The 24343-nt window shown below is 40.3% G+C and overlaps 2 protein-coding genes across 7 annotated transcripts; one reads left to right on the forward strand and one right to left on the reverse strand.

Annotated features, from left to right (window-relative positions):
• Positions 1-320: 320 nt before the first annotated feature.
• LOC5509455 (cation channel sperm-associated protein 3) lies at positions 321-4963 on the reverse strand. 5 transcript variants are annotated; one of them, XM_048732985.1, is made up of 10 exons: positions 4821-4963; positions 4670-4720; positions 4306-4369; positions 3927-4142; positions 3262-3494; positions 2284-2409; positions 1885-1950; positions 1557-1619; positions 1084-1241; positions 321-741 (listed from the first exon to the last, which is right to left on the reverse strand). In XM_048732985.1, the coding sequence occupies exons 4-10, from the start codon at positions 4084-4086 to the stop codon at positions 543-545; spliced, it is 1005 nt and encodes a 334-aa protein (XP_048588942.1). In that variant the 5' UTR covers positions 4087-4142; positions 4306-4369; positions 4670-4720; positions 4821-4963; the 3' UTR covers positions 321-542. The 5 variants fall into 5 exon arrangements, with proteins under 5 accessions (XP_048588942.1, XP_032234313.2, XP_032234314.2 ...); XM_032378422.2 differs by having other exon boundaries at positions 3927-4227; XM_032378423.2 differs by having other exon boundaries at positions 4600-4720.
• Positions 4964-5043: 80 nt separating this feature from the next.
• LOC5509444 (beta-galactosidase-1-like protein 2) lies at positions 5044-19348 on the forward strand. Of its 2 annotated transcripts, none has more exons than XM_048732983.1 (18): positions 5044-5387; positions 5789-5857; positions 6147-6242; positions 9176-9284; positions 9789-9887; positions 12085-12172; positions 12538-12602; positions 13631-13784; positions 14646-14732; positions 15137-15229; positions 15389-15439; positions 15681-15733; positions 16612-16764; positions 16998-17114; positions 17356-17449; positions 17889-17976; positions 18326-18560; positions 18723-19348. In XM_048732983.1, the coding sequence occupies exons 1-18, from the start codon at positions 5044-5046 to the stop codon at positions 18813-18815; spliced, it is 2088 nt and encodes a 695-aa protein (XP_048588940.1). In that variant the 3' UTR covers positions 18816-19348. The 2 variants fall into 2 exon arrangements, with proteins under 2 accessions (XP_048588940.1, XP_048588941.1); XM_048732984.1 differs by having other exon boundaries at positions 16998-17108.
• Positions 19349-24343: the final 4995 nt, after the last annotated feature.

Here is a 24343-nt window from a genome sequence, read left to right on the forward strand (position 1 = left end):
ATTATGAACCACTTTTAGACATGAGACTGACAATAATTGCATTTGTGCCGGTAGGAGTCGTGGTTATTGCCTCCCTTTAATGCGCGGGTGTCCCAGAGTTACATTGTACATTTCGCTAGATATCGTAGACTAGCAGTAAAAGCTAACTACGGCGTTTTAGCGTATGTTTCGAAGGTATGTTCTATTTTTATTTTTTTATTTCGTCTGAAATAGATGAGGTTCGCTCCTTTACAAGCGCCCGATTCATTTTCTTCATACCTCTTACCAGTCCTTTTTTTGCTTTATGCAAACACAAAAGAAAATGAATAAAGTAATCTATATAGCATAGCAAAGCGTTTTATTAAAATTTACAAAAGTCACAAAATTTATAAATTTCCTTTCAGTCAACCTCAAAACCTTTCGAACGAGATCCCGCACACTGTAATAACCATCAGACATGGCCAAACATTAGATCCTATAATTGCCTGGTGAAAGGACCTTGCCAGAAGAAGGGGAAGAAACCGTCCAACCACGCTCTGCACGAAGACTTTTTTTCATGCTCATCAATCTACTAATGCTTGTCCCGGAGTAGTATCAGAGCTCTTGTCGGCAGATCCGATACCGAAGGGTGTGACCGCACCCTTTCTCCCTGCCCTTCGAGACTGTAGCCTCCCTAACTGCAGAATCCCATACATTGAGCTCCACTTCTTGTCCGCCATGTCTGCTAACACGTTGGCAATCTGGAAATGCAGCTGCTGGCTTCTAAAAGAATGATGCACATCTAGTTCGGCATCTTGGCGAACCAGGATCCCCCTCTCCCCCGCCCCCTCTTCCCCCCTCCTTACGCCTGGGCGATGCGTTAGGTGATCTTTGGTGCGCAAAAACAGGAAAACGGGATATGGGTTTACGGGATACGGGATTGCATGCTCGAGTTAATCCAGCGCTTTTTTCTCATCCATGAAAATGTGACCTGTGGGATGGCTCGCAAAGTACGCTGGATCTTCTGGCATGTCAGGACTGGGGCTTTACCCCTGTTAAAGATTCAGTAAAGTCGATGAAATCTGTCCTGTGGTTCGAGAGAGACCCAATCTGTGTATCATTTACCTAAAGGTGTACAGGTCTAGATGGTCAGTAGTGGCCAGGAATGTCTCTATCCACGTGGGGTTTGTGCACGGATCCGCCATGATGACGTAGTCATCGTGACGTAACGTCTGCTGGAAACTTCGCGTCATCTCCTCGAAGTTCGCGTACTGACTGCTTCTCTGAGGACGGGAAAGGGACGTTATTCATTCGCGTGCAAATCGGACGTCGTAACTAGGAATCCCGGAACCTGTCGAAGGGCACTGAATGAGTATCGAAGGGCAAGACGTAATGACTTAAAAACCTTGCGCGTGTGACTAATACTTGCGCTTTTCACTACCACTATCGAAAGGGACACTGCTTTGTATCGAAAGCAAAGTCCGCTTGTGATATGCATATAATCTGTTAATGTCTTAGATACGTCAGAGTTAAAATGATATTATCATTTCACCCTGGAGTTCCTTCTCTATGCGCATATTCCCTCATCCCCGCCAAACCTGTTTCTCCAGCATTTTTTTTACGTCTTCGCGTTGTCTTTTGAAGAGGAAGTCCTTTTTCATCTATGGGACATCAGAAAAACACACGAGGTTAAAATAACAGCAACATTGGCATTTACCTACTTCAACCCAAAATATTGAAATAGCTTTCCCAAACGCTTTCTCGCACCCGTTACTTTGCTAGGATGACAAAACGGTGGCTGACCGACACCCTTTAACCTTTTGCGTGATAGCACTCTTTTTGCTGGTGATGGTGTGCACAAGCGCTCGCCGTGGGGATTATTCGGTTGTTCCTAATCAAGAACCACTTTGTCCTTCATATCTCTACCTGCAGAATGTGCTCTTTCTCTTGTCTCTGTTGCTGAATAAACTTCTCTGTAGCCTCGTGGATATTCTAGACAATAAAAAAAAGAAAAAGCTCACATTCCCCATTAGCATCCAATCTTACAACAGCAGCAAAAGCAGCCCTCCTTTTTTCTTTAATAAACACATATCGGAAAAAGCCTGCTAGCACCGGCTTTTAAGTTTTCAAAGAAAAATGACCGAACGAGTAACGACGATAAAGAAGGACTTACTACCGACATGTATGTTCAACTTCGTATAATCAGCGTCAGCATGTAACAGCTGACCTGTACTGCCATCATCATATTTATCATGTTTGATGATGCTTCAAAGTACGTTCAGGCGGGTGCATGGGGGTGTGGGGAGGGGGGCGTCTGGCTCTCACCATGATGATGATCCCGATAAAGAGGTTGGTAAAGATGAAGTGTCCCAGGAATATAAAAGTGATGGTAAACCACTGACTGTACGGCCGCATGTCCAGATCCTTTTGTATCTCTGTCCATCCATCAACCTGGACAACAGATAACCTAGATTACTTCCACCAAAATGGTATAAATCCGGATTGCTCCACCAAAACACAACATGGGTAGCTTAAACCCGGATTGCTCTACCAAAACACAACATGGTAATCTTAAACAAGGATTGCTCAACCAAAATACCACATGGTGATCTTAAACAAGGATTGCTCAACCAAAATACCATATGGTGATCTTAAACCAGGATTGCTCCACCAAAACACAACATGGTAATCTTAAACCCGGATTGCTCTACCAAAACACAACATGGTAATCTTGAACGCGGATTGCTCTACCAAAACACAACATGGTAATCTTAAACCCGGATTGCTCCACCAAAACACAACATGGTAAGCTTAAACCCGGATTGCTCCACCAAAACACAACATGGGAAGCTTAAACCCGGATTGCTCTACCAAAACACAACATGGTAATCTTAAACAAGGATTGCTCAACCAAAATACCACATGGTGATCTTAAACAAGGATTGCTCAACCAAAACACAACATGGTAAGCTTAAACCCGGATTGCTCCACCAAAACACTACATGGTAACCTTAAACCTGGATTGCTCTACCAAAACACTACATGGTAACCTTAAACCCGGATTGCTCTACCAAAACACTACATGGTACAAACCTTTTTAATGTCATACACTACATTTGAGAGTTTCGAAGATAGCCAAAGCAAATGATTTAATTATATTAGTATATGGTGAGGTCTACTCCAAGAGGTGAATCTGCTTTCATGTCTGACTTCTTAGTACCCCTTTTCTATTGCTAGCAAGCAGAGAGATTCCTTAGTAATTGTGATATGCTTCTAGCTACTTAATTCTACTCTCAAACTTACCGTTACAAAAGTGAATAGAGTGAGCATTGCAGTGCTGAGGTTTCCCCAGTTTTTCTTATCTCCCGTGTCAGCTTCGTAACCAAAGATGTAATACCCAACAACCGCAAAGAACCCCATTAGCATGGTGAGTAGTATGACGACATTGACCACAGAGTGTCTGATGGTGTCAATCAGCGCAATCACAAGCACCTGAAGGCCCTCAATGAAGGAGATGGTGCGCAACACACGGGCAGCTGCAACACAGACAGGGTTAAATGTACATAGAGCTCAAAGGGAAAAGGCATGCGAAAGGAAGGAGAGGAAGAATGGGGTTGCACATACTAGGAGAATCATATAAGGGACTCCCTTCTCCTATTACTTTGGCTTTGGAATCAGGCACCGTTTCTTATTTGCTGCCATGCCATGCTGCCATGCTGTTAACTGTTGATGATGATGATTATAATGATGTTGATGATAATGATAGGTTGATGGTGGTTTATGATGACATTGTTGATAATGTTGTTTGTTATTGATGTAATAAGGACAAGGAGAAATATTTGGATGATTATGATGATGATAAATAATGATGGATATGATGTTTTAGATATGGCAACAAACTACTCTTTTAATTAATGATTTGTGTCTTTTCTTATAAGTTCTTTTTCCTGGCCATGAAATCATCTTACCTCGAAGAAGTCTCAAAGGTGTTAATACATCATCACCCACATTTAATTCCTTTATAATCACTTGTATGTATGACATCCCGAGGATCGAGAAATCAAATATGTTATAACTGCTTTTCCAGTATGCACGAGGCTCTGCGTACAGCTTCATAAAGAACTCCATGGTATAAACCGAGAGGAAGAACTCGTCTAGGGTCTTGAATGTGTTCTCGTAGACATCTTTGTAGTCATCAACGGTTTCCAGGCCGATACAGAGAGCATTTCCAACAATGACAAACATGATTGAGCCATTAAATAGACTACTCTGTTGGGAGAGATGTTATTCAGAAAACAGCGACGACGTTAAGAAAGGTTGAGAAATAAAATCACGATAGCAACTTACCGTTGTAACCTTTTGAACAAACTTGTGAAAATTGTAATCAAATCGGCGCTTCTTCTTTCTCATCCTAACAGAAAATGCTTTTAGCATTTCTCATTGGCAATTACTCTTTCTTTAAATTTTCAAAGCAGTATGATTGTCTCACACAAAATCATCGTTTCACTTAATTAATAGTTCAAAGCAACCGCACTTCTAAACAAACTAATAAAAGTACTTACTTACTTAATTATTTTTAATTTCATTTCAAATTAACTCTAGCACAATTTTTTCACAACATGAAAAATACATGCTTCTTACCTCGAAAGGAAGTCCATAGGAACCAGGGGAGGCATTTTTGTATGATTTTTTTTCAGCAATATTTACAGACCTTTTACACTGCTCTCGCCACAAAACGAACAACAGCACCCTCGGTCCAGTCCTCCACGGAGAGAGATTTGTCAGGGGTGGGGAGAGTAAAAAATAATAAAACAATTTTCTCCGCATCAAAATCAAAATAGAACCTGAGCAAAGTTATTTACCTTTTGGTTCCTTGATTTTGGGTTTTATTCTATTTCTAGGGGTGATGCAAGCGTTGTGTTTCTTACTAAGCATCAACCCCAGCCCCTACCCCAGCGTTGTCGTCTTTGCTGTCATACAAAGTTTAGAAACTCCGATTTCACTGTGGTTGCAAGATATGCAAGATATGCCAAGCTGCTAGGATATCAAGCTCCTCCGTTATCACACTAGGCCGTTTCCATCCAAATGATGGCGTTGAACCGCATGTTTACGGCAATGTATAGTAGTTTTCGTCGAAGACCCTGTTTTTCGCTTGTACTTATTTTGCTGTGTCTTGGTTACTTATTTTACATGATCGCCTTCAGTAGTTTAGCCATGAAAAGGGCAGATCGCACAAGAAATGCTACTCTTAAAACTTTCCAGGCTGTACCTACAAGGAGAGGACTTGAGTTTTCTAACTCAAAGTTCATATTGAATGGCAAACCGTTTGTGATTCTGAGCGGCGCGTTGCATTACTTCCGAGTTATGCCGGAGTACTGGGCAGATCGCCTGAAAAAGCTAAAGGCGATGGGCTTAAATACAGTAGAAACGTAAGTATAATAAATATTGCTTGAAGCTGTGAGTCTAGACTTTTTTCTTTGTCTTTAAAAATTCTTGAAACAACTGGTATAGTTATAATACAGGCTTAGCGGAAGGTCACTTCGAGAATACTTAGGCCTGCCTACGCTCAGTCAAGAAGTTCAGGCTTCTAGAACAACTCTGAAAACAGGTCTTTTTCAGAAGTAGATATAAGATATAAAAAGATATAGTGGGTATTTACATATATTTTCTAAATTTTTCGGTCTTTAAAAAAATTGTCAATTTTGAAAATGACATGATGATTAATGAATATTGCCTAATTAGGATGAGTGGTTACTAGTGAATGGTAACTAAGTGGTACCTGAGAGGCAATTCAAGTACTTGTTAATCGTTAGTTTGTGTTACTTTTTAGCTATGTTGCATGGAACTTGCATGAACAAGTGAAGGAAAATTTCAAGTTCAAAGACGAAGTTGATATTGTGTAAGTTGAAGATTGACTCCTATTGGGGATATAGTTGTAGTATTTGTTGTTTGTTTTTCTATTACATTTGGAATAAATAAGATATTACTAAAACTAAGCTTAAGGGGATAGAAATTGATTATGAATTCTAGGATGTCACTGATAAGACTGTCAGCTATTTGGAAAGTACCCTTGATGTACAGTAGCACACTTGTGGTTGCTATTTTGCATATTATATATTTCATCCTTACAGCTATAACAAATGCAAGTATGCCCTGTCTTTGTTGAAAGTATTCATTTTTTATTTTAGTAAGTTTGTAAATTTGGCTCAGGAGCTGGGTCTTCATGTTATTATTCGACCTGGTCCATATATCTGCTCTGAATGGGATCTTGGCGGCCTTCCAAGGTACGGCCTTATTTATTATTTTTTCCACTGCCCCCTCTGGCATGATACTCCCCCCCCCCTTCTTCCCCCCTGTCACCTTACCCCAGACCTAATTCATCCCCCACCCCTCCCCCACTGTTCTTAACCCTTTCACTCCTGGGTACTTTTAACCAAAATTGTAAGAAAAACAGACTGAAAACAGAAACCTACCACCCCTATTTCAAGTCAAACACTACCAGTTAAGCTAAGCTACCCCTGACCCAAGACGGTATGCCTTGAAGTCTCCAACAATGCACTGCGGTGCCTTTTCTTTCTAGCGATGGCACTGCTAAAGCCTGTTGCTTACAACAGTTTTGCATGTAATTTGCTTAAAAATTACACCTTTTTCACATCTTGAGAGTGCCTTAGGATGTTGTGAAGTCTATTTGGACATAATTAATGCTGTGCTTATGGATGTTTGCACGCTGAGGTTGATTCAAAGGGATAATTCCTTGTCTGGCCTTCACCAAGTGAGAACGCAATTTTCTGGTGAATGGCCTCATAGTCTCCAATGTGGAACATCTTTGCTACCCAACCTTATTCAAAAATTGTTTTCAGGCTTATTCTGGGTTCCTTTGACCTGGAAATGTTTTGAGTTTGGCTTTGGGGCAAACAGACTTATAAAAAAAACTGTTATGATTATGGGGGAGGAGATTGCCCGCCTCTCTGTGAAGGTGTTTCTCAGACTCCCATAATGCAATGCAGGCATGCAATGTAGCCTAATCATATGGGAGACTTATTATTGTGTCTGATGGCTGTAAAATGGGACCTGAAAAAGCACAATAAATGTATCTATTTGTGACTTTATCTGTGTTTGCTTGTCTCTATTTGTAGTTCGGAATTTCTTGTCTTTTTTGGAATGAATTGTTTCTGAGTTTAAGCATTGTTTACGAATTGGTCAGAAATCAAGGTTAATATTTTGCAATGGAGTCAATTCTATTATATTGCACGTTTGAAGGTAGTCAATGCCTCGGATGAATCCATAAGTACCTGGGTCTGGTGATGTTTAGTTGGCATTTCTGACGTTTTGGAGTTGGGCCTAGATTTTACGGGCGTCTGAAGACGTTATTAATGAAAGACTTAACCCATTGACTCCTGGCTATTTTTGAGCTGAATTTTCAAAAAAACAGACTGAAACAGATACCCCCCCTATTCTGAGTTTTATACAGCCTGTCAAAGTCAAAAACAAGCTGCACCTAGTCAGCGGTATCCTAGCTTTCCAACAGTGCTTTGCGGTCCCCACTTTTAATCCCTTGTCGTTGTGCTGAAGCGAGCACAACTTAATGGTTGCTTGTATTTTTTTTTTATCAAAAATACAGCTATGAGCATATTAGGAGAGTATCTCAGGACATCATGAAGTCTATTGGGGCATAATTGAGTGCTTTGCTTATGGATATTTGCAAGCAAAGGTGGATTCATGGTGTTTTTTTTTGTTTGGCTTTGCCTGGATGAGAAAATAATTTTCTAATGAATCACCACAGCTCTCCTAAATGCTGTCTTTTCTGAAACCAAATTGATTCCAAAATTGTTTACACTGCTATTCTAGGTCTGTATGACCTGGAATTGATTTGTTTGACTTCGGGGTGAAAAGACTTATAAAAAACCATCTGACTTTGGGGAGATGAGTGTCGACTGGCCCTCCCCTCGTGAATTTTTCCTTGGATCTCCCAGAATGCTTTGCAATCTGTGATGGCATCCAAGTGGTTTTACAAGCCTTCAAGGAGTGGAAATTTTGTTTTGAGGCCATGGAAATGAACCTGGAGGATCAGAATAAAGGTATCTATTTGTGTCTTGAGCTGTGTTTGCTGATCTCTCTCCCTTGTGTGGTATTTTGAGGGTTTTATTGAGAGGGGTGATTCTGCTTTTCTTTCCTTGTTCGATTAGAAGTTTGTCAAAGAACCTGTGCTATTATTTGGCTTAAAAGTAGTTGCCAACACCTTGGTTGGATGCATATCTTCAAGACCATTTATCCCTTAGACTGATGCCTGAGTATCTTCATCTTGTTGTGTTTATTTTGCATTTATGAATTTTTGGGGTTGTGGGTACTTCTCAAAGCCAGTACAGGCCGGTTGAGGGGTCAATGTGTTAATTGCCGCCCCAGTTCCCCATCCTCACATCTTGGGGACCCGCTCCTCCCCCCATCCTCCTATTTTTAACCCCATTTGTATTTGCTAACCATAAACCAAATGGCTTGGTATAGCAATATTGTTTGATGTGGTGGGGATTCATTTACCCATTTAGCAGAATATTTCAATCTCGTTCTGGAGGGCTTTCCATTTGAGTGGGGTGGTTTCCCCACCCCCCCCCCCCCCCCCACCCCCATCCCCACCTGTAGCTTCTGATCTTGTTTGTGTGTCACTTAAAAAGAACAGAGAAAAAAGAATTAAGTTATGACTGTATGGGCACTAGTAAATCGCTGCGCAATTAAGATTTTTTCTCGCTTTTTATAAGCGCCGCTTCTAGAAACTAGAAGTTGATGTTTATTATGAACAAAAAATCGACCTTCCTTTGCTACATGTTTATCAACATGCTCGACACAAACCAGGTTAAATATATTTGTTATTTTTTATTTTTACGATTGCCGACTGTGAGGGGATGTTTTCGCAAACTACTACATGTATCTAAAGTGAATATCAGTTTGTCTTTAGTTACATGTTACAAGTCCCTGTTTGTCAACCCTATCTCTTGGGTCTGTTCGCAAACACTGCGGTTGTTTGCAAATATTGTTCGCGAATTTTGTGAAAACTGTTTGCGAATTTTGTGAACTTTGTTCACGAATTTTGCGAACAATTTCGCAAACACATGTGCGTATGTTTGTGAGCGGTACTGTAAAGCAACGTGAAAAAGTTTGCAATAAGGGTGTGTCAGATAGTGTTAGTAGCTGTATTGTTGTAATCCATTTATTCCTGCTCCAGTTGGCTGCTGAATGATCCAAATATGAGGTTAAGGTCGACATATGGCCCCTTCATGGAAGCAGTGGAGAAATACTTTAGTAAGCTGTTTGCTTTGCTAACCCCACTACAGGTATGGTAAGGTGTAGAATGCTAGGTTAACTGCTGGGAAAACTGTTAAATATATATTCTCTGCAAATGCCTGCAGATTTCTCTACAAATGTCAAACATTGTGTTCTTTTAAAGTGTTCAAGAGAAGATGAATTGGTAAAATAATCATGACACCATTGGAGAACCAGAAGCATCACAAGACTTAAAATGGTCAATTGGGATGATGATTATGAATGATTATGATGATGATTTTAATATAATGATAATGGTAATAAAGTTAAATATGGCAATGATGATTATTTTTCGTGATGAAATGATAATCAAGTCAATGCTAATGATGATAATTATTGTTATGATAATGATAATAAGAAATAGAATGTGTCTGTTGTGTTAATGTCGTAAGAAAGGGATCAACTTTCCAAAAAACAAGAGCCAGGTCTAAAGATAAAAACCTTGAAATTGCTCAAATCTGTAACGTTTCCTCTTTGATGATGAAACTGATGCTAACCATCTTGCTGTTTCACAGTTCAGTGGAGGAGGACCAATCATTGCATGGCAGGTTGAAAATGAATATGCGTCAGTCCAAGAAGAAGTCGATAACCATTACATGGAACTTCTCCACAAGGTGGGGGTAGAAGATTAGACACATCCCGTTACTATAGCTGACTGCATATAGATAGCGATGTTAGTGGCTGTACTGTTTTGAGTTTGTGCAGAGGCATAACCTGGGCTGTTCTAGGTAAACCATTCTGTTAGTATTTATAGCAAAAAGGTTAGCCACAATCCATCAGATTTTGTTGCATACATAATGGCAGTGATGCAGGTAGTGGGCAATTACCCCAGGGCTGTTCTGATACCATTAATACATGGCAAAAAGAATAAGGCACACTTCAACAGACCTTCTTACATAAATAAGTTGCAGTGTTGTTAGTGGATGTGCTGTTAGTTTTGCAAGGGTGAACCAGCTGGGGGACAATTACCCATTTTAAAAGGGCTTCTGGAATTACGTGGGAAAAAACTCAAAATTACGTGGGATTCTTTGTATTTTGCAATACATTTTTCTTTAAATAATCAAAATTTTGCGGGATTCTTTACTGAATTACACGCTACATTACACGGAATATCAACTGTTACGCCCAAACTACATTTTGTACCAAAGGAAAGCACGAAATAACTTGAAACGGTTATTTTTTTGCATGAAAATATCTTAGGCAAGTTTTCATTGGCTCCTAGCCACCAGCCAATTAAAAACGGTATTTTATTATTAGTCCTAAGCCTTCGCGGTTTCGCAAAGAACGCCTAGTAATTTTATTTGTTTTCGAAATTCAGTTCAAAATATCGAGGATAAAACACATTTGCAAATTTCGCAGTTAACTTCTTCTATAGAGGATCATAGCATTTTGCAATGATGTTTCTCAGGAAAAAAAATATTGCAAAATATACAGAACACTTATATACCGAGGTTGGTTTTTGCAATTATGTTTTTGACATAACTGCAAAATGGGAGGTTTACCTATATACCGTGATTGGTTTTTGCAATTATGTTTTTGACATAACTGCAAAATGGAGAGTCTACCTATATACAGAGGTTGGGTTTTGCAATTATGTTTTTGACATAACTGCAAAATGGAAGGTTCACCTATATACCGAGGTTGGTTTTTGCAATTATGTTTTTGACATAACTGCAAAATGGAAGGTTCACCTATATACCGTGATTGGTTTTTGCAATTATGTTTTTGACATAACTGCAAAATGGAGAGTCTACCTATATACAGAGGTTGGGTTTTGCAATTATGTTTTTGACATAACTGCAAAATGGAAGGTTCACCTATATACCGAGGTTGGTTTTTGCAATTATGTTTTTGACATAACTGCAAAATGGAGAGTCTATCTATATACCGAGGTTGGGTTTTGCAATTATGTTTTTGACATAACTGCAAAAGGGAAGGTTTACCTATATACCGAAGTTGGGATTTGCAATTATGTTTTTGACATAACTGCGAAATGGAAGGTTTACCTATATACCTAGGTTGGTTTTTGCCATTATGTTTTTGACATAACTGCGAAATGGAAGGTTTACCCTTATACTGATGTTGGTTTTTGCAATTATGTTTTTGACATAACTGCAAAATGGAAGGTTTACCTATATACCGAGGTTGGGTTTTGCAATTATGTTTTTGACATAAATGCAAAATGGAAGGTTTACCTGTATACTGAGGTTGGTTTTTGCAATTATGTTTTTGACATAACTGCAAAATGGAGAGAGTACCTATATACCGAGGTTGGGTTTTGCAATTTTGTTTTTGACATAACTGCGAAATGGCAGGTTTACCTATATACCGAGGTTGGTTTTTGCAATTATGTTTTTGACATAACTGCAAAATGGAAGGTTTACCTATATACCTAGGTTGGTTTTTGCAATTATGTTTTTGACATAACTGCGAAATGGAGAGTCTACCTATATACTGAGGTTGGTTGTTGCAATTATGTTTTTGACATAAGTGCGAAATGTAGAGTTCAACCTATATGCGAAGGTTTGGTTTTGCAATTATGTTTTTGACAAGCGCGTAATTCCAGAAGCCCTGTATTAACCAATTCCTCTTGTTATTTCCTTGTTGTGCTTGTCCTGATTGGTTGCTTACTCTTTATAAATATTAAAGCAAAGCATATCATTGAAATTCTAGGATAAAGAGCTGTTTAAGACAAGACTATGTTGTGTTAATAAAGGTTATACTGCAGACGCTCATACTAAAAAAGCAGAGCAAAGCTAAAAGTAGATGTAAAATTCAATTGTTGGTCTGGTTTTAATTTGTCTTGAATAGCTGATGCTGAAAAATGGGGCTACAGAACTTCTATTCACATCTGATGATGTTGGCTACACAAAAAGATATCCAATCAAACTTGATGGGGGTAAGTATATGTCATTTAGTAACATTACACCAAAGACTGGTATTTTCGTCTTGAATAAGTCTGCCCTGAAGAAGTCTTATTGAGGACGAAAATTTGGAGTCGAATACCAGTCTTTGGTGTATTGCATTTATTCTTCTGGTTCTATAGGCTTTTTGTACTCATTTAGTAACATGATGTGCTCTTGTATTTGTACACACCCAATTTACACCCTAACAAACCAATTGGCGCTTGGCTTTAATACCTATCTGTTATTGTTAATCTTACTATCTTTTAACGCAATGATTAATCCTTGATATACTGTCTTTGAAATATGATTTTTAATTGTCAAGCTAATGATTGATCACTAACTCTTTGTTTCCTATTAGTTTTGAAAACAATTAATTTCCAGCATAGTGCCAGGAACTCTCTTACTCAATTGCAGGAATTCCAGGTAATCATGGTTGTCAAACATCTTGAATAGAATAATCAACATCTCCAGGCTTTGTTATTATACTGAAATTATGATGATATGACAATTTAGTATCCGAAGAATCTTTGTGAAAGAGTAAGGTTGTTTATTTGCTGAGGTCTCACTGTGGGCTCAGGTTTGAACCCTTTTGTTTTGGCATAGGTCATTTGCTTTCTCAAAAAAATACCTGGTAGTGATTGTCATTCTTCTGTGTTGTTGTGTGGAAACTCACCTGAAAATCTTATATCTTCAATACCAGACTAACCCCTCAACCTCCACCCCTGACAATAATATTAACCTCTGCTAGCCCCCACACCGAATGAGACACTTTGTTAAGAAACCAAGCTAGGAAATTTGTAGGCAGTCTTAAGAAGATTTTGGGGTCTTTAGGGGATGATATGGTGTGTATATAATAATAGTATAACAGAAGGAACATACTTATTAAATAAGACCTACTTTATGCAATAGATAAAACCATCAGAAAACACAGGTCAAAGAAATGGAATGGAACAAAGCTGTCAATCAATAAAATACTGTGTTCAGATAATAATATTATGAAAGTGATTCAGTATTTTCTTGGGCTTATTTCTGGCTTGAGATAAATGGTTCTGTGTTTTGACCTGGTATGCCTGTTTCTTGCTTTGGGTAAGTGGTTCTGTGTTTTGATCTGGTATGCCTGTTTCCGGCTTGAGATATGTGGTTCTGTGTTTTGATCTGGTATACCTGTTTCTGGCTTGAGATAAGTGGTTCTGTGTTTTGATCTTGTATGCTTATTAAATATACCTACTTTATGCAATAGATAAAACCATCAGAAAACACAGGTTAAACAAATGGAATGGAACAAAGCTGTCAATCAATAAAAGACTGTGTTCGGATATAATAATATTATGAAAGTGATTCAGTATTTTCTTGGGATTATTTCTGGCTTGAGATAAGCGGTTCTGTGTTTTGATCTGGTATGCCTGTTCCTGGCTTGAGATAAGTGGTTCTGCCTTTTTCTTCATTTTCAGCCTGACAAGCCAATCATGGTTACCGAGTACTGGTCGGGATGGTTTGATCACTGGGGAGAGAAGCACCATGTTCTTAACACTGAAAGGAAAATGATCAATGAAGTCAAGGACATCCTTGACATGGGGGCATCCATCAACTTTTACATGTTTCATGGTAGGTCATATTGGAGTAACCTGTGGAGAAATTTATAAGGAAAATTTGGTAGATGGTGAGGGGAGAGGGGGGGGGGGCAGAGTGGTTTATTTCAAGATTTGGAGGGTTTTTTACTTTTAAAGAGGCAGACTTACTTCAACTGATTTTGTAGAAGTTTCCATATGTCTGTTACTATTGCCTAATTCTAAAACAAGAGAGCAGTGCCTAAAATTGCCTTTTAATTAAAATATCTTTGGATATCCCAAATAATGTGAAATGCTAATGGTTCTGGTGCTGTTGCTGGTGGTTAATATGTGGATTATGCCAGTAATAAGACTGTTGTTGATGGTTAATATGTGGATTATGCCAGTAATAAGACTGTTGTTTATGGTTAATATGTGGATTATGCCAGTAATAAGACTGTTGCACGATATACAGTAGCTCAGTAGTTTCACTTCTCATGCAAGTTGGTCAGAGTCCATTTACATACCAATAATATGTTTAATCATGTAAACTGTGCGGAAGCACAGTGCATCTTAGTAACTAGTTTGTTTTAAGATCCCACGTAATTGGGAATCAGTGCCGTAGCAGGCCTCGAAATATTGGGGGCACATTACAGAAACATTGAGAAAATATTTTAGGCACAGCCACGCCCATACTAGTCATTTCCTTATAATGTTAGAAAAATATTGGGGGGGGGGCACGTGCCCCCAGTGCCCCGCACCCTGCTACGGCCCTGGGAATTCGGAGCGAATCAGCATATGGCTGCAATTCTGTAATTGGCCCTTGCTTTAACAAGCACTACATGCTCTGCGGCTTATCCTATACTTTGTTAACAGACTGGACACTGTATGTAAAATGTAAAATACCATTTGTTTTTAGGAGGGACTAATTTTGGCTTTATGAATGGAGCAAACACTGCCGGTAACAGGATTGATGACGGCTACCAGCCAGATGTCACATCTTATGGTGAGCACCGACAGGAAAAAAAAAAAAGGAAGAATAAGGCTGGTGCAATTAGCGCTCTGCACTATATGCCAGTATTTGGTCAATAGTCTTGAGTTATCACAAAAACGAGCTCTGATGACATTATTCCCTAACACCTTTTATGGCCGCTTTAAGCAAGCAATTCTCAACATGCTGACATATATGAAAGACTTAAAATTACTTTATAAATAAAATTAAACTATAAATAATCCTCTCCGTCATTTGGCAGCACAGCAAAGAAAGGCGCTATAGTTTTAAACTTGAAAAGTATCAAAATGTAACCAAGGTCAATACTGACCAAGGCTGCAGGTCGATATTATTTACAAATGTAAACAGGGTTTGGGATCTTAGATTCGGCTTATTATAGCATTTGTCCTTTTTTTTAGATTATGACGCCCCATTATCTGAGGCAGGAGACATCACTCCAAAGTATAAAGCCTTGAGGAAACTTATCCAAGAACATGTTCCTGGGGAATTTTGTAAGTAGTTACTTATTTTACAGTGCGACCAGTAAAACCGTGAACTGTGGAAAAATGAGTGGCCACTTGGTTAAGCCTCAAGGGTCTGCTTGAAGAAGGGACCACTGTAACAAAATTCTCCTGGCAGACCTTATTCATATTTGCCTCTTTTTTTTTCAGTGCCTGATCCATTACCTGATATCCCACCAAACTTACAAAAGGCGGCATATGGTAAGGGTTCAGAGTAAGCAATAAAAAGTTTTAACATTACAATAAAAAGTCAATAGACCTAGACTTTCCCAACAATTATTGGATAGTTTTTTTAAAATAGAATCGAGTCTCTTTCATTGTACGATGGATTGAATTTCTCAGTAATGCAAGTGGGTTTAATTCAGTTCTGGGACGAACATCTTAGTCGGAAGACGTCAATGTCTAGTGTGATTAACATGCCATTTGCTTTACCATTTTGCAGACAACATTCACATGAAGGACTTTGTTCCTCTTCAGAAGATCTACAAATACATAGTATGTTACAGAGTCTTAGAACTCCTCATCACATAATCCGTGTCGTTGTGTTCCTTATCTGCATTTTACCATCTGGCTTCACTTGATCTTCTTGATTTCTCTCCTTCCAGTCCAACCCCTCCTGTTCCACTCCATATTTTACTTCTCACTAAGACTCGCCCAGACCTTAAGGTATTCTTCTTCTTAGTCCTCTATCTTTTCCTTAATCATCATCCCCCTCTCCCCCTCTCCCCCTCTCCCCCTCTCCCCCTCTCCCCCTCTCCCCCTCTCCCCCTCTCCCCCTCTCCCCCTCTCCCCCTCTCCCCCTCTCCCCCTCTCCCCCTCTCCCCCTCTCCCCCTCTCCCCCTCTCCCCCTCTCCCCCTCTCCCCCTCTCCCCCTCTCCCCCTCTCCCCCTCTCCCCCTCTCCCCCTCTCCCCCTCTCCCCCTCTCCCCCTCTCCCCCTCTCCCCCTCTCCCCCTCTCCCCCTCTCCCCCTCTCCCCCTCTCCCCCTCTCCCCCTCTCCCCCTCTCCCCCTCTCCCCCTCTCCCCCTCTCCCCCTCTCCCCCTCTCCCCCTCTCCCCCTCTCCCCCTCTCCCCCTCTCCCCCTCTCCCCCTCTCCCCCTCTCCCCCTCTCCCCCTCTCCCCCTCTCCCCCTCTCCCCCTCTCCCCCTCTCCCCCTCTCCTCCTCTCCTCCTCTCCTCCTCTCCTCCTCCTCTTTCCCTCACTAGCCCAGTTGCGCCCCTTTCTTCCACCTTATCTTAGCCTCCACCTGAGCCTCCCTGCTTACCCCCCTCATCTTTTTTTACCCTATTTTTCCACCCGAGCGCTGAATGAAAGTATCTTTCCACCAGCCATAGATTTCCATCTCAATATAGAAAATGTGTCTCTTGCTCTTCAGGATCAAGCCATTGATATTGCTGCAGTGACACCCATGGAGTTTTTACCAATTAATAACAATGGAGGGCAAGGCTATGGTTTTACCATCTACCAAACAACGTTGAAACACCACGCTAAGTCACTCACCATCGAGAAAATCAGAGATAGAGCACATGTGAGTTTCTTATACAAAAGTAACGCAGACGTAGTGGATGAAATTGTATTTACTGTAAATGTTGAGAGCTGCAAAAATCCAGATAAAATGTAAATAAAAGCAACTTCTGTAGCCCTCACTTTGATTGACACGGTATTTTCTTCCCACGATACGTTTCTTTCCTTCGTTATAGCGACTTATCCTAAGTGCCTCGTTTTATTTGATATCATTTGTGTTCTTATTTTATCCCCAAGGTAATTTTGAACTCCAAACTAATCTCAACCCTGTGTGGGTATGATGAACACAAAAGGCATTTTAACATGGGGAAGCTGGACAAAAACGAAGTGGAACTAAAGTTTGAAAAGGTACAGGTCTGTGTCTTGACTTTTCCGTGGGCCACGGTTTACTTATCAATTATTACAATTCTACGTGATATGATGGTTCTATTTTTCATCCACCTTGTACATTGAAAGATTTCTTGGCGTGCCTTACGGGAAACTTTAACTATTTTTCATGATTACGCGTTGGCAACAGATAGTCTTTTGAACTGAAAGACCTTTTCCATGTAAAAGAATATTTTTTGGACATTTCTATCCTGTTTTATGTTTCCAGCCAAAAGACTCAGATGACGATGTATTTCTAGAAATTATGGTGGAGAACATGGGTCGAGTGAACTTTGGCAAAGGTCTCCATTCGCAGAGAAAAGGTATGGAACCAGTGCAGTAGTACGGGCATAGTCCCTAGCCTGCTGGTTGTCAGACAAACTTGGAGTGTATTTTGAGTGCCATATTCCGCCAGGTATTGGTGAGGCATGGTAAACAGCCTTAACCAAATGGCCACTAAACCAGAGTCAGTTTGGAAATTGTTCTTTGCATTCATTTTTTCCTTTAAATGTCTTTTAGCCATTCTGATACACGCTAATAAAATGGCTTTAATGTTTAGGGAGTTGCGCTTTCCCGAATACCCGGTGTTCATTGCGGGCCCTCTCAAAGGTTTCGCGACAAAAGAAAGAAAGTGCTGCACCTTCAAGCATTGGGGTTGAGATGCGGTGTTTGCGCAAGCGTGCGTGTGTCGAGTTTTAAACGACATGCGTGTGTCGAGTTTTATTCGCCTTACTAAGAGCTAATGATGTTCCTCTCCCCTAGGGATTCTTGGCCAGGTACTCATCGATGGACACACTCAAAACAAATGGAAAGTTTATCCACTGGACTTCCACAAGACATTCACGGAACGGTAAGTTTGGTGCCTTCGTTTAAAACTCGACTCTGCGCATACACATATTCACTCTTTATGATATTAAGCATCTTTAAACTAAAAAAAAAAATAAATAGATGATTAAAAAAAATATGTGGAAAGTGGTGAGCGCCCTAAACCACGTTAAATACTTTAGTGTATTCTGTATATGGAAATACTTTGTCGACCGCCTACTTGCTCGTGTAAAAAGCTACGTTTCAAAATACTTTGTCGACTGCCTACTTGCTCGTGTAAAAAGCTACGTTTCTGCTGTGAACAGCAAAAAGCTTCCTCCTTGAAATTTTCTTGCCATGATAAAAGTCTGAAAATTTTTTTTGTTACGAATAAGAGCTTTCCTCGAGGTCTCCTGGTCCAAGCCGACAGAGGGCGCTAGCTTTTCTCCAGGCTTCTATCGCGGCATTCTGCATATCCAGGGTCAGCCCCGAGATTCGTTCGTCCACCCCAAGGGCTGGGGCAAGGGAGTGTGTCTGGTTAATGGGAAGAACTTGGGCCGCTACTGGAAACTAGGTCCTCAGGAAGCGCTTTATTTACCGGCATCTTGGCTCAGAAGCGGGGATAATACGGTAAGAGCCACCATTAACTCATCCGACCGATCTTTAGAAATAAGAAGCTAGAAGTTCCACAATGACCTCTTCTTTAAATGTTACAGTCCATCAACTGATTTTGTTCTTAGGGTACTAAGTTTGTAACCTTGAATTCAACCATTTTTTCTTCTTTGCTTTCAGATAATTCTGTTCGAGGTTGACGGAGCGAAAGACGATGGTATTTTGGAATTTTCCGATTCCCCCATGCTCGGTAACGACATTCAGGAACAGTGATCTAGTCTCTTCCTCGTCTGCTCCTTGATCCAACATTGCTGGAGTCCTCCTACCCTAGGGATAAGGATAGTACAGCCTTAGCAAAGAAAAAATTCTATGGATAAAGGGAAATTCCATAATGTTAGAATAACACTTTAAAAGTTAGATTAATATTAGGGTAGTATTAGGGTTATATAAAGGTTTTAATCACACTGCACCCGGGTATTGAATTCTGTAAAAAGATCAATCACGTTTGTAATAATTGCACATTTTCAATCCGAGACAATGAGATTTAACCGTTCTCGTATTTTAACGCCTAGCAAAACTGCCACTGCTGGGAGGTGCTGCAAGCTAGTTCGCCAGCATTTCCTTGTCTTTTAGTCGAGCAAAACTTCGTTGGTAGATACTAGAGGCTTTAGTATCTACCAACGAAGTTTCGCTCGACTAAAAGAGAGGTGTATGCTCGGGTCTTAACAAAGAGTCGCTCGAAAGTCTCGCTGTATATTGTAAAAGGTGATTGTATTTATTCATTCGTAAATAAAGAAGGGTTGATATGTTTTTTTTTTTTTTTTTTTTTTTTTAAATAAAAAAATTGTGTAATTAAAATTACACAATTTTCGGAAACCCGTCTTGTATCAGAGCAAGCAGTACTCATATCATGCGAGCAGTACTCATATCATGCGAGCAGTACTCGTATCATGCAAGCAGTACTCATATCATGCGAGCAGTACTCATATCATGCGAGCAGTACTCATATCATGCGAGCAGTACTTCATATCATGCGAGCAGTACTCATATCATGCGAGCAGTACTCATATCATGCGAGCAGTACTCGTATCATGCGAGCAGTACTCATATCATGCGAGCAGTACTCATATCATGCGAGCAGTACTCATATCATGCGAGCAGTACTTCATATCATGCGAGCAGTACTCATATCATGCGAGCAGTACTCATATCATGCGAGCAGTACTCATATCATGCGAGCAGTACTCATATCATGCGAGCAGTACTCATATCATGCGAGCAGTACTCATATCATGCGAGCAGTACTCATATCATGCGAGCCCCATTAGCATTAAGAGACACTGTATAAGACGTTCTATCTTTATCAGGGTCTCTGTCCATGTACCTGCCTGTCGGTTTTGTTGTTGTTGTTGCTGTTGTTGTTGTTGTTGTCTTTGCCTGTCCCGCTGCTTGTATGGTGAGGTCTGTATAGTGCACATTATCTGTTTGCATTTTTCGGTGAAGTTTGTTTTGTGTGCAATATGCCTATGGCTTATTGTCATTGCCTTATGAAAGTTGCACTATTCTCAAGCAAAACTCGTGTTTTTTTCATGATGCATGATGCCTTAGACGCCTTTGTGTTATACATGCTATTAGTAGTAGGCAAACGCACTAGTAAAGCCCGAGAGTGTGTTTGCAATACATGTTTTTATCGAAAGTCTGACCCTTACAATACTGGGATTTCTGTGGTGCGCACGAAGGCCGAGGTGCACTGGTGCGACGTACGAAGAAATGGCCCAGTGCACGTCGGCCTTTGTGCGTGCCACGGGACCCCCAACATTCGAAAATAAAACATTTCTGGACAACCCCGAATGAGAGCCGGCTAGCAGGAAATACGACCTTCGGCCAATTGCCTACAAATTTTTTGTTGTCTTTTCTTTATGGCGGTGTTTTCATGAACATTGTTTTTAATTGTGCATGCAGGGGCGTACGCAGCCTATAGGCCTGCAGTCACTGGACTGCAAAAGAATTTGGCGATCTTATTTGCAATACGAGGGGAAAAAATCAAATCTTTACTCATTCATTTGTATGTACGTAGTTTTATATATATGATGAGGATAAAAACTATAATTTTCTTAATCATGGTAGTCTACAGATGATTTCCAAACATATTGTTATGTCGTTCAGTGCCACGCGACGACTGAAGTCCTATTTAAGATCGAGGATGACGAAGGATCGTGTAATATTCTCAAAAGTCTGACGCATTGACGCCAATTTCAAACCCAAAAGCGGGAGTTATGAAATCTTCACGGGGATGCGGGATAAGGGGCCACGCCTTTATTCAGCTTCTGGATGCTTTGACTGCAACTTGTTAAAATCCTGCGTACGCCCCTGGCATGTATACGACATTGTATGCGTTTATTTATGCTTTAATCTAGATAACTGATAAAACTTTCATTGTCATAATTTTCGGTATCATAATCCAAAACAATTCTGACATTTTGTAATTATCTAAAACAGGAAAAAAATACGGGTTTCTTTCCGATTAATTTTATATCTTGCTGCTTGTGGAGGGGGAGCGAGCAACGCCTGCGAGGGAGGCTAATGGCACCTCCTATCATGGCGAACAAACAGTTCCGGCAATACTAGCTTAGAGATGAACGCGCTGTTTGAAGTTCTGATAACTTTTTGGGGGCTTTTGGTTAAAATCGGGTATTTGTATTATTGCACCTAGGGTAAAAAAGGGAAATGCATAAAATGGGGATGGTGGTTGTGGTATGGGTAGAGGTTGGAGTCAGGGGTGAGAGCGGGAGGGTAATTATGGGATAGAGGGGTAGGGTAGGGTAAGGTACGGTAGGGTAGGGGGTAGTGAGGGTACGGGGTAGTGAGGGTACGGGGTATGGGGTAGTGAGGGTACGGGGTAGTGAGGGTGCGGGTAATGAGGGTACGGGGTAGTGAGGGTGCGGGTAATGAGGGTACGGGGTAGTGAGGGTGCGGGTAATGAGGGTATGGGGTAGTGAGGGTGCGGATGAAACGCGGCACCAAGGGTAGGGTATGGTTGGGTACGGGGTAGTCGGTAGGGAAGGAACAAGGTCCTGAATGGGATTAACGCGGACCGGGATTTTAGGTAAACAGGACTTAGCTTACCGAGAACGTGACTTACGGTAAACAGTGACCGGGAAATTAGAAAAAGAAAAGCGGTCGTGAATGGGAACCAAACAACCCTACCCCCTCCCCCCCCCCCCTCCCCTTCAGGTTCTTATATGTACGCGCTGAAGCAAGAAGAGTCATGAACAAGGTCTTGTCATAAAAGGTCTTCAAATGACTGATAAGTTGTCATGCCTTTGAGAGCCCCATTTATACCTCTCGTTCCTTTTGCTCAGTGAAGCAAGCACGCTCCCAGTCTGGGAAATTCAAGATGGTTCTATCTGTTGGGTCGTGGGATTCCACCCTTCGGGCAAACGCGGTATCAATTTATAGAATACTATTGCGACTGTCTGGCGACTATGTTCCCATGACTTTAAACCAAAGCACTTCTAATTTAGCAACATAGTTCAAGATTTTGATAATTAACCCAAATATTTACCAAGTAAGAAAACAATATTAAAGCCTTATACGCGTTGTGATGGCTACATAAAATTAATCACAATGGCAGAAGAGAATGTCCAGCAAAACACGCCAAAGACTAGCCTTACGCCATACATCAGACCGCATACAGTACCTAGCTCAGAAAGTACACCAAAAACACCTCACTTTCCGAACCGTTATAGCATAGCTACAGATAAACGTATAATTAAAGCCAGAGAGTCTTTGCACGGCGTCGGAGAGTCCGCGTTCAGAAGCTTCCAAGATGTGTTGGAATCAATGACAGAAAAACATGATCGTGAGGTTAGTGGACTCAGTCACTTATGCTGAAAGGGGTGAACCTGCGTTGTGGGCAGCCCATGATTAGTAACTCTTGTAATACGACCGTTTTAACGATCTTAACAGTGCTTAGTGACGCACTGAGACCTTGATGTGCCGAAGGACTTCTTAAAACGATATGTTTACTTTTCTTGTCTATCATACCAAGAGTTAGGAGGAATCAACCGAGGACTGCTATTTACAGACTGTCTACTTTCAATTTCCAGGCTTTCCATACTCAATTTTCTGCCGCCCATGAATGACATTTTTTTTCCCACGTCCTCTAGCTGCAGTGTTCAGTCACCGTATCACCAGCCTGTCTTGCTGTGTCTAGATATCGATAGGACAAAAGAAATGCATGCAAAAATGATCACTTTGCACGAATTCTTAGCAATCGTTCACGCACATCAGGTCGACACGATAGTTTTTGCCGCATAAATGCGGTGGCATATGCGTTGAATACAGACACCTTGTCATCGTTAATATAATTTTCTTCGCGTTTGTGGGCATAAGGGTGGAATGACCTTAAAATCGGTTTGTTTGTAGCTGCTCATGATTGCTCTAGACTTATGATATTTATGCAAAGATTAAAATCTAGATTAGCAACGCGTCGTGAGTTACGAGCTTTCACGGAATTAGCAAATCACTCATTTGGAAATGAAACCATTCGATTAAGAAATAACTGTGGCTTTGTACAGTCTTTGTAAACTGATCTTAACTCTTGTGAAGTAATAACAGGATTATCTTTTAGATATTACTTTTATGTCGTTATGCCATTGCGAGCTGATCATATGACGATGAGGTAAAAGAACAGTTTGCTGATGAATTCTTCTACCGTAACGTAATCAAAACACTGTACAACACTAAGCTGTAATTTCGTGCATTTCGAGCTTATTTTTCTGTTCAAATAGCGTTCCCCTGAATGCTATTTCTATAAGAATTCTACTCTGCTTGGATGTGATAGTATTTTGACACGTAGCTTTCAGAATCAACAGAGGGGAACTAAGAATCAGGCATTTTATTTTCTCGCAATGACTCTGACAACGCCCCTCGAATACTATTATCATATTAAAGCACAGTTCCAAACAAGAATACTAAACATTATTAAACAACAAGCGCTCAATTACCTCATTTCAAGTCGATGTGGTTGATAATCTTTTTTTTTTCTGATCTTATTGTTGTGTCGTTAATATCAAGGCTGGTTTCCAACGACCTTCTTAGAGCGAAACGTTAATGAAATCCTTTCAAGTTCTCAGTTATTTTACATGTACCCCAAAACTCTGAGCATTTTAAAGACTAGATAAATTCCCGATTCAAACCCTGACATCTTTTCTGTTAAAGCTGTCTACAGTGGGGTCATAACATTTAGGATGGCGAACTTTGAGAGGAATTAAATGATATTGGTTAGAATCCATCCAAATCTACTTCTGACAAAACCCTATCAATGATGCAAAATACATCTTATATATAAACTTCCAGATTAGAAAAGCTTAGGTGGAATATGTTTAATCGATATATTCATTCATTAGACCATATATGTTAGCATATGTAAGTCCCATGCGTGTTTTGGTATATTAGGGTCAGAAGAGCTGCTACTGCATTAAGGATGGCGAACTCTGAGAGTAATTAAATGATATTGGTTAGAATCCATCCAAATCTACTTTTGACAAAACCCTATCAATGATGTAAAATACATCTTATAAATAAACTTCCAGATTAGAAAAGCTTAGGTGGAATATGTTTAATCGATATATTTATTCATTAGACCATATATGTTAGCATATGTAAGTCCCATGCGTGTTTTGGTATATTGGGGTCAGAAGAGCTGCTACTGCATTGGTCTATTCGTGCATAGTACTGTGCCCTTTTAGATGTCTCTTTGTCTCTATTATAATTTTTCTTGTTTGTGTGCCGGATAA

Source organism: Nematostella vectensis, chromosome 9, assembly GCF_932526225.1.
Source record: "Nematostella vectensis chromosome 9, jaNemVect1.1, whole genome shotgun sequence".
In the NCBI taxonomy this organism is placed as follows: domain Eukaryota; kingdom Metazoa; phylum Cnidaria; class Anthozoa; order Actiniaria; family Edwardsiidae; genus Nematostella; species Nematostella vectensis.

Coding starts and splice junctions, on each gene's coding strand:
- LOC5509455 (XM_032378420.2), bottom strand. CDS start 4,634: ATGCCTCCCCTGGTTCCTATGGACTTCCTTTCGAG. Junction 4,370..4,599: donor CCTATGGACTTCCTTTCGAG/GTAAGAAGCATG, acceptor ATTTTCTGTTAG/GATGAGAAAGAAGAAGCGCC. Junction 3,495..3,926: donor ACCTTTGAGACTTCTTCGAG/GTAAGATGATTT, acceptor TCTGTGTTGCAG/CTGCCCGTGTGTTGCGCACC.
- LOC5509444 (XM_048732983.1), top strand. CDS start 5,044: ATGATGGCGTTGAACCGCATGTTTACGGCAATGTATAGTAGTTTTCGT. Junction 17,450..17,888: donor TCTCCATTCGCAGAGAAAAG/GTATGGAACCAG, acceptor CCTCTCCCCTAG/GGATTCTTGGCCAGGTACTC. Junction 18,561..18,722: donor TCAGAAGCGGGGATAATACG/GTAAGAGCCACC, acceptor CTTTGCTTTCAG/ATAATTCTGTTCGAGGTTGA.